Source organism: Nannobrachium achirus (assembly GCF_963921795.1).
Source record: "Nannobrachium achirus genome assembly, chromosome: 1".
NCBI lineage: Eukaryota > Metazoa > Chordata > Actinopteri > Myctophiformes > Myctophidae > Nannobrachium > Nannobrachium achirus.
This window is the reverse complement of record NC_137810.1, coordinates 22,899,673-22,913,414: the sequence shown is the minus strand read 5'-3', so window position 1 is coordinate 22,913,414 and position 13,742 is coordinate 22,899,673. Positions and strand designations below refer to the sequence as shown.

At 42.9% G+C, this 13,742-nt stretch overlaps 1 protein-coding gene across 1 annotated transcript; it reads left to right on the top strand.

The window, feature by feature from the left end:
- Positions 1 to 430: 430 nt before the first annotated feature.
- On the top strand, positions 431 to 5,680 carry LOC308283459 (uncharacterized protein). Its single transcript, XM_080723896.1, has 3 exons — positions 431 to 779; positions 1,212 to 1,517; positions 2,903 to 5,680. Exons 1-3 carry the CDS (start codon positions 465 to 467, stop codon positions 3,587 to 3,589), a joined length of 1,308 nt encoding a protein of 435 aa, XP_080580022.1. The 5' UTR covers positions 431 to 464; the 3' UTR covers positions 3,590 to 5,680.
- The last annotated feature ends 8,062 nt before the right edge of the window (positions 5,681 to 13,742 follow it).

Below are 13,742 nucleotides of genomic sequence, written 5' to 3'. Positions count from 1 at the left end.
ATTATTTTATTAGAAAATATTGAAACATACAGTATGGCTTCAATGTTGACTGTTGAGTGAATATAGTGCAATTCTTTTTCAAAGAATGTACTATAGCTCAATATTAGTTTTATCTGGTAGACCACAAAACCCAGCTCAGACTTGCTTTTCACAGTGATCAAATATTGATCCTTTGGTCCTGGACCATGTTCCCTGCTATACGGTTCAAAGAAAACTCCCAAAGCAGAGAACTGGCAGAGAGATAGACACACACACACACACACACACACGTACGCACGCACGCACGCACGCACGCACGCACGCACGCACGCACGCACGCACGCACGCACGCACGCACGCACACACGCACACACACACACACACACACACACACACACACACACACAAAGAGATTGGGAAACCGAGAGAGAGAGAGAGAGAGAGAGTTAAGGGACTTAGCCCTAGTCGGTGAGGCAAACAACGCCATGATCCTAACGGGCAGTAGCTTCTGTCTGCCATCTTCAGCCACCATCCAGGAGCTGTTCTCTGTGTCCAGGGATGCAGGTATCATCCCTGACATCTCCTTGGACCCTATCCTCACCTCCTTTCTCTCTTTGGACTCTGCAGAATCACTGGAACACCAGTACACTTCAATTCAGCGGAGTTTGACTGAGGAGCAGCTAATTGCCTTCAGCCATAAACTGACTTCAGAGCTGGGAGGGAACAACAGGGTCTCCTACGGAGGAGTAGGGGTGGTCGCTCTGTCCCTTTCAATCCTCATTGACCTTGTGGCCCAACAAGTAGGAAAATAAAACTTTTCAACAGCACATGACGAAATACAATTACAATTCTTTTTTTTCGTGATTGGTTACAGTTGCTTTGTGGTTGTCCTCTAAATTACGTGAATGCTATAATAATTAATTAAATTAATTCATTCATTTAAGGTCTTCATTTAATCAAGAACAAGGATTGGAAAGATTATACACATTTAAACAATCACACTAAAAAGTCTTCTACTGCATACTGTAATCCGGGGCTCTGAATACCCAGGGTCCCCAGGTGGCCTCAAATCATGTTGTGGTTTGTGACTTTGGTCATAGATGTTGCATTTGTTCCTGGATCATTTCCTCCACCAGGAATGTGTCAGCAATTCAAACCAGTTTATCTAGCTTGTTTTATGTGACTTATTAGGCTATATATATAAGATATAATAGTTCCTGTTTCCCCACCAGGTCCGAGCACAGGTTTCCGAAGTGGAGGAATCATATACCCACAGAAGACAGGCCAACACGATCTTTGGCATTAGCAGCTCCTCTAGAATTGGCGGGATCATCTACAGCTACCTCAGACAGATTCCTGGGATTGCCAACAGCACAGAACAGATGGCTGAGACCACAGAGCTGTATGACAACTTGTTGAAGCTAGAGTTGATCGACCACTTTGAGAGGATGACCAATAAGAAGAAGAGAATGAGTTCAGAGTCCATGCAACAGTGGCTGGCCGGGGCAGCAGTTCATCTACACATGAGAATTCACCAGGTCAGTCAAAAGACCAAAAAATAACTTAAAGAATTCCACAAAACCTTTGAATCAGGAACAGGATTCTACAGGATTTGAAAGAACACGACTAAGAGTCTAAATGAAGTACTCTCTCTCCCCATTTCCTGTCAACCTTCTGTACTATCCATAAAGACATAAAAAGCCCCCCAAAAAATCTTGCAAAAAAAAAAAAAAAAAAAAAAAAGAATAAATAATAATCTACTTATGACCTGAGTGTTCCTGAGTGAATCGCTCCTGGAGAGGCTGTGGAGCTCCTTAGGATTTATCAAGCTGCAATCCTCATAGACGGGTTTCTGGTCCACGTCACGGTACCAAAATTAGCCAATGAAACCAGCGCTCCCCAAAACAACAGGTTTGGGGATTGGACGGACTGATTACATGATACAGTCACCTGTGCATTTAGTCTCAACTAGCCCTTACCCGTTCAAAGATATGAGCTCCGAAATGATGTGCAGTGTGTGGGTTATGGGATGTGCACTGTGCACACAGTATATGAGGGATGGAAAGTAACTTTAACTGGTGCTTGCATGCTAATATGTAGGAGCATCAATGTAAGAAATACCCGTTCCATTTAACGGCTACAGAGATACTGTGTACCGATCTGCATGATTTTTGGACAACATCTGTAACAGGGCCAGAACCCCCCCCCCCCCCCCCCCCCGCCCGCCCGGCTGCCTGCACACCCCCCCCCCCCCCCCCCCCCTCGTGTGTGTGTGTGTGTGTGTGTGTGTGTGTGTGTGGGTTTGTGTGTGATTGTGCATGGCCTGAACAACAGCGCCCCTCCCTTAACATGTGTGGTCACAAAAGGTACTGTAGGCTAAATAGATATAGATACACGATAAAAATGCTAATATACAGCATACGATTTGTGAAAGTGACAAACGGGCTTCACAGTTATGTCAGGTGTGTTCATATGCTGATGGTGATGCGATTTCAGATCAATTGCTCCAGCCACCGAGGAGAAACGCTGTGACAGACAGACACTCACTCACTCACTCACTCACTCACTCACTCAGACATTCGCAAAATTATAGTATAGATGTTTGTAAACAAGAAACCCATCTATAGGAGAAATCTTGAAAGTTTACATTTTGGCCTGGGGGTGGCGCTAGTGGAAAGGTCATTGGGTCGAGATATATTGTTTTGATGGACAGACAGGCAGACAGACATCATCCTTAGAGAGCCACCAATAGTGGGTCTCCTAGTAATAGTCTCCTTTTTAAAGAAAATGTGAGAATTTTAAACTTTTCTTGTTTTCCACATTTGTATGAATCGTTTTAACATTTGAATGACTATAAAACAATGTGTTAAAATATTCTTGAGCAAAGCAAAGCCTCAACAACTAACTACCTTTACTTCATTAGGTTCGACAGCAGTCAGTGCCATCAGGCTCTGCTGAGTCCCTGCGGCTCTCTTACAAGACAGGCTTCTCTCGGCTGGTTCAGGGTTACTCTGCATACCTGCGCAGAAACATCCGAGAGACTGCACCTTCAGGAACCAAACGACTCAGAGGCAGGGGTGCAGGTGGACACAGTAAAAGTAGTGCTAACGGTTCTAACATAACCAATATGACGAGCTTAACCAACATTGGGCCTACAACAAATATAACTAATATTGCAGCTCAACAAAATAGTCCAACTAGACTGAACAGGAATGCAACTGCAAAAACGTCCAATGTTGTTAAAAGTGAAAATATCCTTGGATCCAGTGAGGCTATTGGCTTTAATAAGACAAAAGAAATAGGTAAAACCGCTGCAGCCACAGTAAGCAGTAAAACTACTGGAACCTCTAGAGCGTCTACCTTGTCTACTGAAGAGAGAAGGCTTTCGGAACCTGCCCACCAGGGTCTGCTGGTTATTGAGCCCCTGAGGAACATGAGTCATGGAGTGCGGCATCACCCCTGTGAGTCGCCCGCTATAGAGCAGGCCCTGGTGAGTCGCATCATTGATGCTCAGGACCTGGATCAGAACAGGGAGTTCTTTCTTTACTCTGAGAAAGTATTCAGGGGCCTGCTTAGACAGAAGGATGACTTTGAGTTGAACATAAAATAGATATTAAATTTAGTTACAATCCCAGCAGGGGTGAAAGGTGACACAAGCTTCCTGCAGTCACACCCTGTAATAGTAACAGAACTATTGATTTTTGGAGCTGTGTGAAACACAGGCTCCCTATACGTGGCTGTGTGGGTCTGTCTGTGTGTGTGTGTGTGTGTGTGTGTGTATGTAGCCTGACTTCGGCGCGTAACTAGTGCCGCACCATTTACGCCACTCGCGCAATATATACATCAAAATGTGCGGCTCGGCCGGGAATGGTGTTCTATTACCTTTCGTTCCGATCCGCCTTACCATGCCGACGTAATCGGCAAAAAACGACGCTTAATTGTCCCCATTGACTTATAATGGGACAATGCAAGAAATCACTTTCAAGTATTTGTCTCTCGTAAACCATAGGAGCTACAGTTTCAAACCTCGGAGAGGAGATTCATAATGATTTTAAGAATGAATCGAAAAATAATTACATCACTCGGCCTCATGGTGGCGCTATAACGGCCCACTTTACATTTTGCCCCGTAACTCTTGAACCGTGGATCGGAAAATTCAAATTCTTTTTTCCCTGGATTCCTTGGGTCAAGACGCATCTCCCCATATAGGCCACGCCCATTTGCGCCAGGATAGATTTTCCGCCATCTTGAATTTTCTCCAAAACACACTTTTTGCTCCTTTTCCTACATATTTTCTTCAAATGTCACAAAAATCGGTACACATGATCTACACACACACACACACACACACACACACACACACACACACACACACACACACACACACACACACACACAGCTCCACTTCACACGGGTGTGATTTTTTTTAATTGATTGATTGATTGATTGATTGATTGATTGATTGATTGTACAGCACATGGTACAATAAGACATTAAATCTAAAAGATTGACACAAAAAAGTCCTGGGGTCCTATGAATTAAATTCAGCAACATGATAAGTGACCAGATATCCACCAGCTGGACAGTGGGGTGAGGGGTGTCTCATACTGTAGTAGTTTAAAGGGCACTAGTTTGATGTCAAATGTTGTAACAACAGTGCACAATTCTGCTGAAGTGCCTGAGCAATGCACATGTATTGTACTGTATACTGTACTGCATATGTTCCATCCTTTCAATGTGAATTACACGTATGACTGCAGAGGGAGACAAAGTACAAGATTAGGGCTCCATGCAAGCCACTGGCTGACACCATTAGTCCAGTAAAAATAAAGCTGAGGTTGGAAAAAATTGTGTTATTTAGTTTTTCAATTGATTCTGACAGGAAATTAGGTCTACTAGCCAGGATAAAAAATCTACCACAATCTGCTCACTGCAAATACCCACAGTGGCCAAATCAAGTTGGGCTCCCATCGACTTTCTATACAGGAGGAAAATACCCAGAAAAAAAATCTGCTTTAAGTAGGATGTGAGGGGTCTAACTAGGGGTTTGTCATGATGCTGAATCCATTGCAAGCATTTGTTTTGCACAAAAAACATTCATTGGCCCCAGAGAACGCCCACAAAACTGATGAAAAGTGATGACTCATCACTTTTCATCACTAAACCATCATTTTCTGGGGCCATTTTTAGCCCAAGGAATGTTTTTTGTGCAAAACAAATGCTTGCAATGGATTCAGCATCATGACAAACCCCTGGTTAGACCCCTCACATCCTACTTAAAGCAGATTTTTTTCTGGGTATTTTCCTCCTGTATAGAAAGTCCATGGGAGCCCAACTTGATTTGGCCACTGTGGGTATTTGCAGTGAGCAGATTATGGTAGATTTTTTATCCTGGCTAGTAGACCTAATTTCCTGTCAGAATCAGTTGAGAAACTAAATAACACAATTTTTTCCAACCTGAGTGGATTGTTTTCCTAGAATTACTAGACTACATCCAAAGTTCAGAGAAATAGAGATCAACTGCCTGCTGAATCCAAAAGGGCACATTTATACGCCTGTGTCATACTGAAACATTTACTTTTGTGCTCAATTGCATGATGGTGTCGCTTGCCAGACATAAGAGATTGTTTTAAAATGAAATGAAACCATCAAAGTATAAAGTGGGTTTAAGGATACAATAAACTTGGTTCTTATCTCCAAACATTCCTGGAGTGCTACTTCTTGTTGGTGTGACTCACCTGAATGTGTGGGAGCTTCAACATCTTCAATAATTAATGATGTTTTGACCTTCCTGCTCCAGGCAGGACAGTAGGGTTGCTCTCTATCCCCCATTATAAGCTCCTGTCAAAATGTATACCGTATGTCCTCTTCAGGCCCTTGATCAGATCGCTTATCTTCCTGCTGTACTGGCTCAATGGTTAGCGATTAATCAGCAAACATTTTCCCTGGTGCATGCCTGCTGCGATATAAAGACATCAGGTGAACCCTTGGTTAAAGTAACAGTATTGTCTGTAGCTACTGCCAGATTCCACAGGACCTATACGGCAAGTCGGCAACACACTTTTTTGACCACTTAAGCCCTATACTGTATAGGCTACTTTGTAGAAAGGTATAACGTGCCGCACCTTGTAGATTTTTTCCATTTTGGAACATTCTGAAAATCTTTGGGTTAAAATATTTTAACAGAGGTCATGATAGTAAGTAGATGATAAGAAACTTAAAGGCATCTTGTCAGGGTGGTGGTAGTGGCTCAGGAGGCTGAACCACGGAACCCCTCACTGTTCCTGATGAGCAGGTTGGTACCTTGCATCGTTGCCTCTAAAGCCTCTATCTCTATCTTAGTGTGTGAATGTGAATGTAATGCACAAAGCGCTTTGGACAAAGATGCTATAGAAATGCAGACAATTTACCATTTACGTCACAAGCATGTGGCATGCAGCCCAGTCCACCGAGCCAACAGGGCACTTAGCCCATCATCTTCTAACCTTTATCAAGCCGCTTCTCTCTGAGGCCTATAATGAGTCCAGCTGTCATTGTGTACACAGTGTGAGCCCTGCAAACAGCTGACCACAGACCACTGACCTCTGGACTGTGTGTGTGTGTGTGTGTGTGTGTGTGTGTGTGTGTGTGTGTGTGTGTGTGTGTGTGTGTGTGTGTGTGTGTGTGTGTGTGTGCGCGCGCATGTGCGTGCATGTGTGCGTGCATGTGCATTTGACAGAGAGGTTATATAAAAGGTTAATTTATTCTCTTTCTTGGTGATAGGGTTTGTAGTTAGAATACAAAGAGCTGTGTTAAAGAGCGAGGCACAGAGTATTGTGTTTTCCTGGAATGGTGATCACTGATCACAGTTTGTTGTGCCTTTCTCAGCCACAATACAGTATGTCAGACTTATTTATAGTATAGTGACATTACATTACTGCCACTTAGTGGTCAGTCTGTATAAGTTTCCATGTACTGTACAGGTACAGTATGTGTTGCTGGTATCTGTCATGCATTAAGTGCATACATTGGAATTAGCCTACTATAATGTCAATTTTCAGTTAAAATGACTCTAGGCATTCCGACAGTGGTCTTGACTGAGCATGATGGCCGACTGTCGACTCAGCGCTGTTCAAGTTGCATACCAATAGTGTGGGAATCAGTTATAAATAATCTATTAGGGGTCCTCACAGCTGTGTCAAAACATAATACATGTGTGGGGATGTGCAGGGAGGAGTATTGGCATTAATGACTAAATTGGGAGAAAAGGTTTTGGAAAGTAATACTACTCTAAAAAATACTACTCATTTGATGATCACCAAATGTGTTCTGAGCACATATTCTCCTCATACATGCATCTGAGAGCTACACAATATGACATGCTCTCATGTCCAGCAACAATCTTTTTGAAGCTCTGCCCTCTGCAACTGATGTCTATCAAAACCATGAGAGCCATGCAGGCATATAAACACATTTCCACATGCAGACACATTACTCAATATCTGAACTGGACAATTAACAGGTTCTGATTCTACTCAGGAACTCCACTGCGCAGCAGGCAGTTTTAGGTCAAGTGTCCGGTTTCCTTCGCTGTAGCAGTGACCCAGGGGAGAGCCTGTCTTGTTATCATAGCCCCTGCATTGTTTGACCTCACTGTTCACCAGGATCCGAAGCCAGCGGGCTTTACACCCTAATCTGCTGGGGAGCAGAGTCTGTGAGCTTCCTTTTGTGCGGTGGAACTGTAGGTGTTTACACAAGCACACACATGGGTGCGTCTCCACACACAGACACATCGCATGGGCAATCACACTTCACTAATGAGGATTACAGTTGCCATAGCTGTGAAATGCTTGTCTTCTCCTTGACCTGCATTCTGTATGTGTCGGCATCAGGAGAGGAAGGCGAAGCGTTGTTGTTTGGTGATCTGAGATCTTAAATGTAATGTTGTATTAACCACTTAAGTGCATAGGCGGCTCCACAGGGGGGCATTGGGGGGCAATGCCCACCCAGTGCCCCCCAGTCCAGATTGGCCAGTATAGTACCCTACCCCACCATTATTTTAAGATGTTTTACATGTGTTAAATATATATGTTTTGTGTTCATTGTGATTATTAAAAATATACATTTTCAAATTAATTAATAGTTTAATGAAAATGCAATAATAAAAGGTAGCCTACACTGGAGCTGCACTGAGTTGGGTTTGTTTTGATGTCTATTCATGTGTTATTGTGCATGCAGCACCGGAAATTCACATCTTTTCAGTGAGAAAACTTGTAATGAACATTACTAGTTTGGCTTGCTATATATAGGGGTGTGTTGAGAAATTGGAAAATGTAAGGCCCCCCTGCTGATTATTCCCTGGAGTCGCCACTGTTTAAGTGTATCTTGCAACAGGAGCCACTGTGAGCTTGTAGAGTTTGTCTATAAAATTGGGACGCCAGGTTGAAAGTGGTTTGGTTAATGGAGACTATTAGATCACAGAGATGAACAGATCATTTGTTCCATTGTGTTCCATAAGCTCTGTAGAAATCTACAAAGTCTTGGGCTGGGGAAGAGTAGTTGGGTAGCGAGGTGAACGTTTTTACAGGTTGAGGGCCCAATTATGAACATCTTAATAAAGGCATGTCTTATTACTTAAATTAAGACGTGGAGGGGTGACCAATGGCGATTTTGCTATTATGAGTGCGGTAATTTGCACAAGGCCAAGGTGCTAAGCATAAAAGGCCCTGAATTAATCATGGGCGTGTTTGAGTGTGACTTCAATCAAACCAATGAGAGTATCGGCTTCCATTCTCTTTAAAGATCAGCTCAAGACACAGCAGTGCTATTTTGAGAGCGTTAAGCGGTGAGACCAAAAGAGAAAGAAACATTGAAAGGAGAAAGTGCATGCATGGCCTTAATCATATTCATATGGTCACAATTAATCCCAATGCTTACATAAATAAAACCATATTTGATACACATACTGTAAGTATCACCCACATGTTAGGCTACTGATCATAGAGTTTGTAATGACAATCACAATCTAAATTATGAATTAAAGTGTTGCCGAGTTACACATGAACTCTCCAGCCACACTACAGCGGTCAAGTTATCGTTTCAAATCGTTTTTGCTTGCTATCTTTTGATAGGGAGACAATACAATCATGGTTGGTAGCCTACAGCAAATTTAAGTTCCCAAGGAATATGGAGAATTTTAAAAATCAACATAGAATTGACTGAGCTATGGCTGAGTAAAACTGTGTGTCCTTACAACCAAACATAATTCTTTTGCACCCAAGAAATCTTTTTAAGTCAAGGTTGCACTCCTTAATTAACATATGAACACTCCCCCATGCATTAAATATACTGCCGAGTCTTAAACCTTAACTGTTTGCGTTCAATGCGACTTGCATAGCCTGGGCTGGCTTCCAATTTCGGGCTTTTGATCCGGTCGGGAGCGGAAGAGCTCCTACGTTTTTCTGTAGTCCAAAACGGACTACACTTTGGCCGGAAACAACGACCGGAAACAGTTTTAACCCGTACTTGCGCATGCGCTAACTACTTGCGCATGCGCTAAACTGGGTTGAAACTGTTTCCGGTCGTTGTTTCCGGCCAAAGTGTAGTCCGTTTTGGACTACAGAAAAACGTAGGAGCTCTTCCGCTCCCGACCGGATCAAACGGCCCGTTTAGTAAACGAAGACCAGGCTTTCTCTGAGGGGAAAGCCTGGTGAGGCGAGGTTACGACTTGCATAAGGATTGCGCATAAGATGGTGGCGGTATCACTTAATTAACGCATAAGACGTGGGCACAAGATCATCATAATAAGGCTCATAATATCACAATCATTGATTTTGCACAGATATTTCCTACGATTGATCTGCAGAAATGTAATCTGAGTTCCCAGAAGTCCTTCTTTTTTTTCGCCACTAGGGAAAGGCAGCAGAAATGCAATACAAATTTGACTTACATTTTAGCATCTCCAGCAATCCACCAAACAGCAACAAAGAGTCATTGGCATTGGTAAGATAAATCTTTATGAGAATCCAACTCCAGGCTTTAATTGATAGCTTGGAAAACTCTTGCCATGATAACATTGCTTTAAATGAATAACCACACATCTACTTATTGACTATATTATTATCTTAGACTAAGCTACCAGATGGACAGAAAACTAAAAGTGTCGAAAGTAAAGAAAATGGTCAACCCACTTTCCTCTTCACTACAAGGAAGTGAGAGCAGCAATCAGAGGGAGTCAGTAGTGTGTGTGTGTGTGTGTGTGTGTGTGGTAACGTGACTCTGTCTGTGAATGAGCCAACATGGCTCATCTATTCTTTGTTAATGACAAACACTCTGGAGATGACCTAGAGTGTTTATCCTAACTGCTTTGCTGGATGGCTTTGGCTACAGTGATGTGAAATCTACTCCATTTACAACCATCATGATGGTCCATCAGCTTGCTTGTGTGTGTGTGTGTGTGTGTGTGTGTGTGTGTGTGTGCGTGCGTGCGTGCGTGCGTGCGTGCGTGCGTGCGTGCGTGCGTGCGTGCGTGCGTGCGTGCGTGCGTTCGTGCGTGTGTGTGTGTGTGTTCTTGCGTGCAGATATGCCCATCTATGGACTGGTCATGCATGCCTGACATCAATCGTTATGCCCATATTTGGACATGCCTGACTTCAAAATTAAGCAAATCAGCAATGTTAGGCAATGGTTGACATCAAAGCAAATGATAGAGATACTATGATAAATTATAGAATGATGATCAAAAATTCATCTCTTTATGCTGCTCAGTTGTTGGGGTGGCATGGCTGACTGGTTAGGGAGCCTGACTCAAGAACCAAAGCTCCTGGTTGGCTCTGTTCCAGGCCAGGGTAGCAATGTCGTTGTGTATACCTGAGCAAGACTCTTGACCCCTAATTGCTCACGTGCTCCTTGTGGGCAGCGAATCATCTGGGTTGGGCTGGAAATACTGAATTTCACCCTTGGGAGGAAGTAGGTAACTATTATTATTATTAATCACATGATTGACAGCCTCAGCTGGCAAACTTCACCATGGCAATGATGGTTGATAAGCAGTCACACCTGGTCTGAGTCCACTAATTGGACTCTGAGCTGGGTGTGACTGCACACCCAAAACAGTCATCTCCACTACTCTGGAGAGAGCCACACAGCACCTACCCAGGCTTGTACCATCTTCACACTCCTCAGTAAAAGTGTTTGAACCTGTGTCCCTGAGGAACCCAATCCCTGGAGTGACTGGTAGCACAGACTTTAATGCATACTAATTGAAAGAGTTGTGCTATACTCTTTTCCTACTATACCCAGAGTCAGGGTCATGGTTGTGGCGAAAAAACATGAAAAGCTTCTGGGAACCCAGATTATGGTTATCCAAACTAGACAAACTCATGGATGCTTTGTGCTGTTGATGGACCGTTGAATGGTGAGCTCACCCTAGTTTATCTCGAGTATACCTACTCATCCCATTGCTGTATTCGCTCCTGTCACAAGTAGGGGAAAACACCTTTCAACTTCTCAAAATATGGGTGGTTGGTTGGTCTCACAAAACTACACATTAGTAAATTCATTATGATCTTACTATTAGTAAATAAAATTGATTATATCAAAGAGTCACGGGATGAAGATGAATATGCACACGTTTCTGGTTTCTGTAGTTTTGTGTGGAATTACAATTTGATCCGATCTAAATTAACTATCCTTATCCTTTAAGCCATTTTAGCCTATTTATTGGTAAAGGTCAAAGTAAAGTCAATTACAATGGTAATCTGCTTAATTATACAGTGTGATATGGAGAATGACTGAAGAAAAATGGAAGATACTGCAGGAGCTTGATGAGTTGGTCTTGATCTGGGCCTGAAAACATGACTCTTTCCTCATCTGACTGAGCCGCCAGTGTACAGTAGGTGAGTTAATCTCTTTCTGAGGCACACCTGGTACCAGCTTTAGTTGACAGACTTTTTATAGCTAAAATATAAATTATATTGTACGTTGTTAATATGACCATAATCTGCTATAACAGTTTTATTTGCATTTTGAAGGTGTTATAACAGCCTACAGTATATGAGACTAATATATGAACATTCCACCCAAATGTATAGGCATACTACCGTACAGAGAAATACATGTAGACTATTTGGCATAACTTAACGGAAGGAAACGTCTATGGTAGGATTCATGTTGAACACAGATGACTAATATTATCAATAAAGTAACATGTTGGGTGGGGGAACGGTGGCACAGTCGGTAGGCTGTCACCTCACGGCTAGAAGGTCCTGGGTTCAATTTCTGCTGGGGACGGGAGCGTGTCGATATTGCGACATAGCATTTGTTCGACGTCCCATTAGTTTGACGCTGGTGAATGCTAACCTGGGGAAATTGCTACCTGGTGGCGTGTTCTCTTCTCTGCGTCATCAGTGCCCATACCCTAAGTGGGGTTGGCAGGTGTGGAGTTTGCATGTTCTCCCCGTGTCTCCTAGGGTAGATACCCTCACAAAAAACATGCAGTAATCCTGGTCTCTATACTGCCTCCCCCTGGCCAGCCGAGGTGCCTGATGGAGGGGAAAGGAACTGGTTGGAATAAAGTGTTCCTTCCACGCGCTACATCCAATGGGGGAATCTCTCCCCTGTCAGGTGAAAAGAAGTGGCTTGGACAAATCATGCATAGAAGGAAGCATGAGGTCTGTCTGTTGCTCTCCCCAGGTTGGCAGAGGGAGTGTAGCGCCTAGGATTATAGTAGATAATTGGCACTGGGTGAAAAATGGGATAAAAATGTTAAAAGAAAATAAATTAAAAATAAATAACATAACATTTTGGGTCATAAAAGAGAATAATAATGCAATAAGAACATTGATAAACACGAGCACAATTATGCAAAATGTCCAACCTCAACATTGTGAGGGGACACAAAATCAATATGAGGGGGCATTGCTGTTTTCTTTTCTGCTCCCCAGTGTATTTTATTGCATAGGGGAGCTTTTCCCACATTTCATTTTGTTGATTGCAGGTTTATTTATGACACAGTATTTTAGAAGACTTTCACAATAGGAGAAATCAAAATGGAAGCAGTGCTCTTCTGAGCACAGGTCTCCACCAGGTCAGGTAGGTTATTGTGTGGCCTGGTGGCATTATAAGGCCAATATGAAAAGGGTGCCATGTCTTCTTTGCCAGGCCTCATGATTTGAGGCAGAGGCATTTTTTTCCAAAAACTTGTTTTGCAAAAGTGGACCTGCTGGTGTGACTATAAGGCCAATGTGAAAAGGGTGGCATTTATACCTCGACCTAGTGGAATGTGCATGCAAAGGTTCTCGCAAATCGCACACTGTGTTAATGATTTGAGGCATTTTGTTCAAAACAGACCATTTCTGCAAATTGGTCTGTTTGGAAACCAATGTTATGCAATTAGGATGGAATATGAAATATCGGATCCAGGGAGATTAGCTGGTAACGGACAGACAGATGGACAGGATACAAAACATAGTCTCTGCCATTCCTTTCGGCCTGGTGGAGACAACCAGATGAAGGTATAGCTTGGCTTTCTCTACCATCACAGTGTTACTTAACAGAACAAAATGTATCAAATGCTAGCTGTGTTCTTTCAGTTTCCATAAAAAATCAAGAGCTGTCATTTAAAGGTTCAATATCTAGACAGAGTTTGTTCTAATAATGTAAAATGAGCCAACAGCTCAGTGGGTGGTTTGTAATCTGCCAGGATGTGTAGACCTGCTCCTGGCACTAAGGGATGCAATATGAGGATGTATTGCGTATTCAAACGCTTTTCAGGCCAAGGACTC

Excerpts from the sequence above, each read along its gene's own strand:
- LOC308283459 (XM_080723896.1), top strand. The coding sequence starts at position 465 with ATGATCCTAACGGGCAGTAGCTTCTGTCTGCCATCTTCAGCCACCATC. Across the intron at positions 780-1,211 it reads TTGACCTTGTGGCCCAACAA|GTCCGAGCACAGGTTTCCGA; the intron begins GTAGGAAAATAA and ends TTTCCCCACCAG. Across the intron at positions 1,518-2,902 it reads TACACATGAGAATTCACCAG|GTTCGACAGCAGTCAGTGCC; the intron begins GTCAGTCAAAAG and ends TTACTTCATTAG.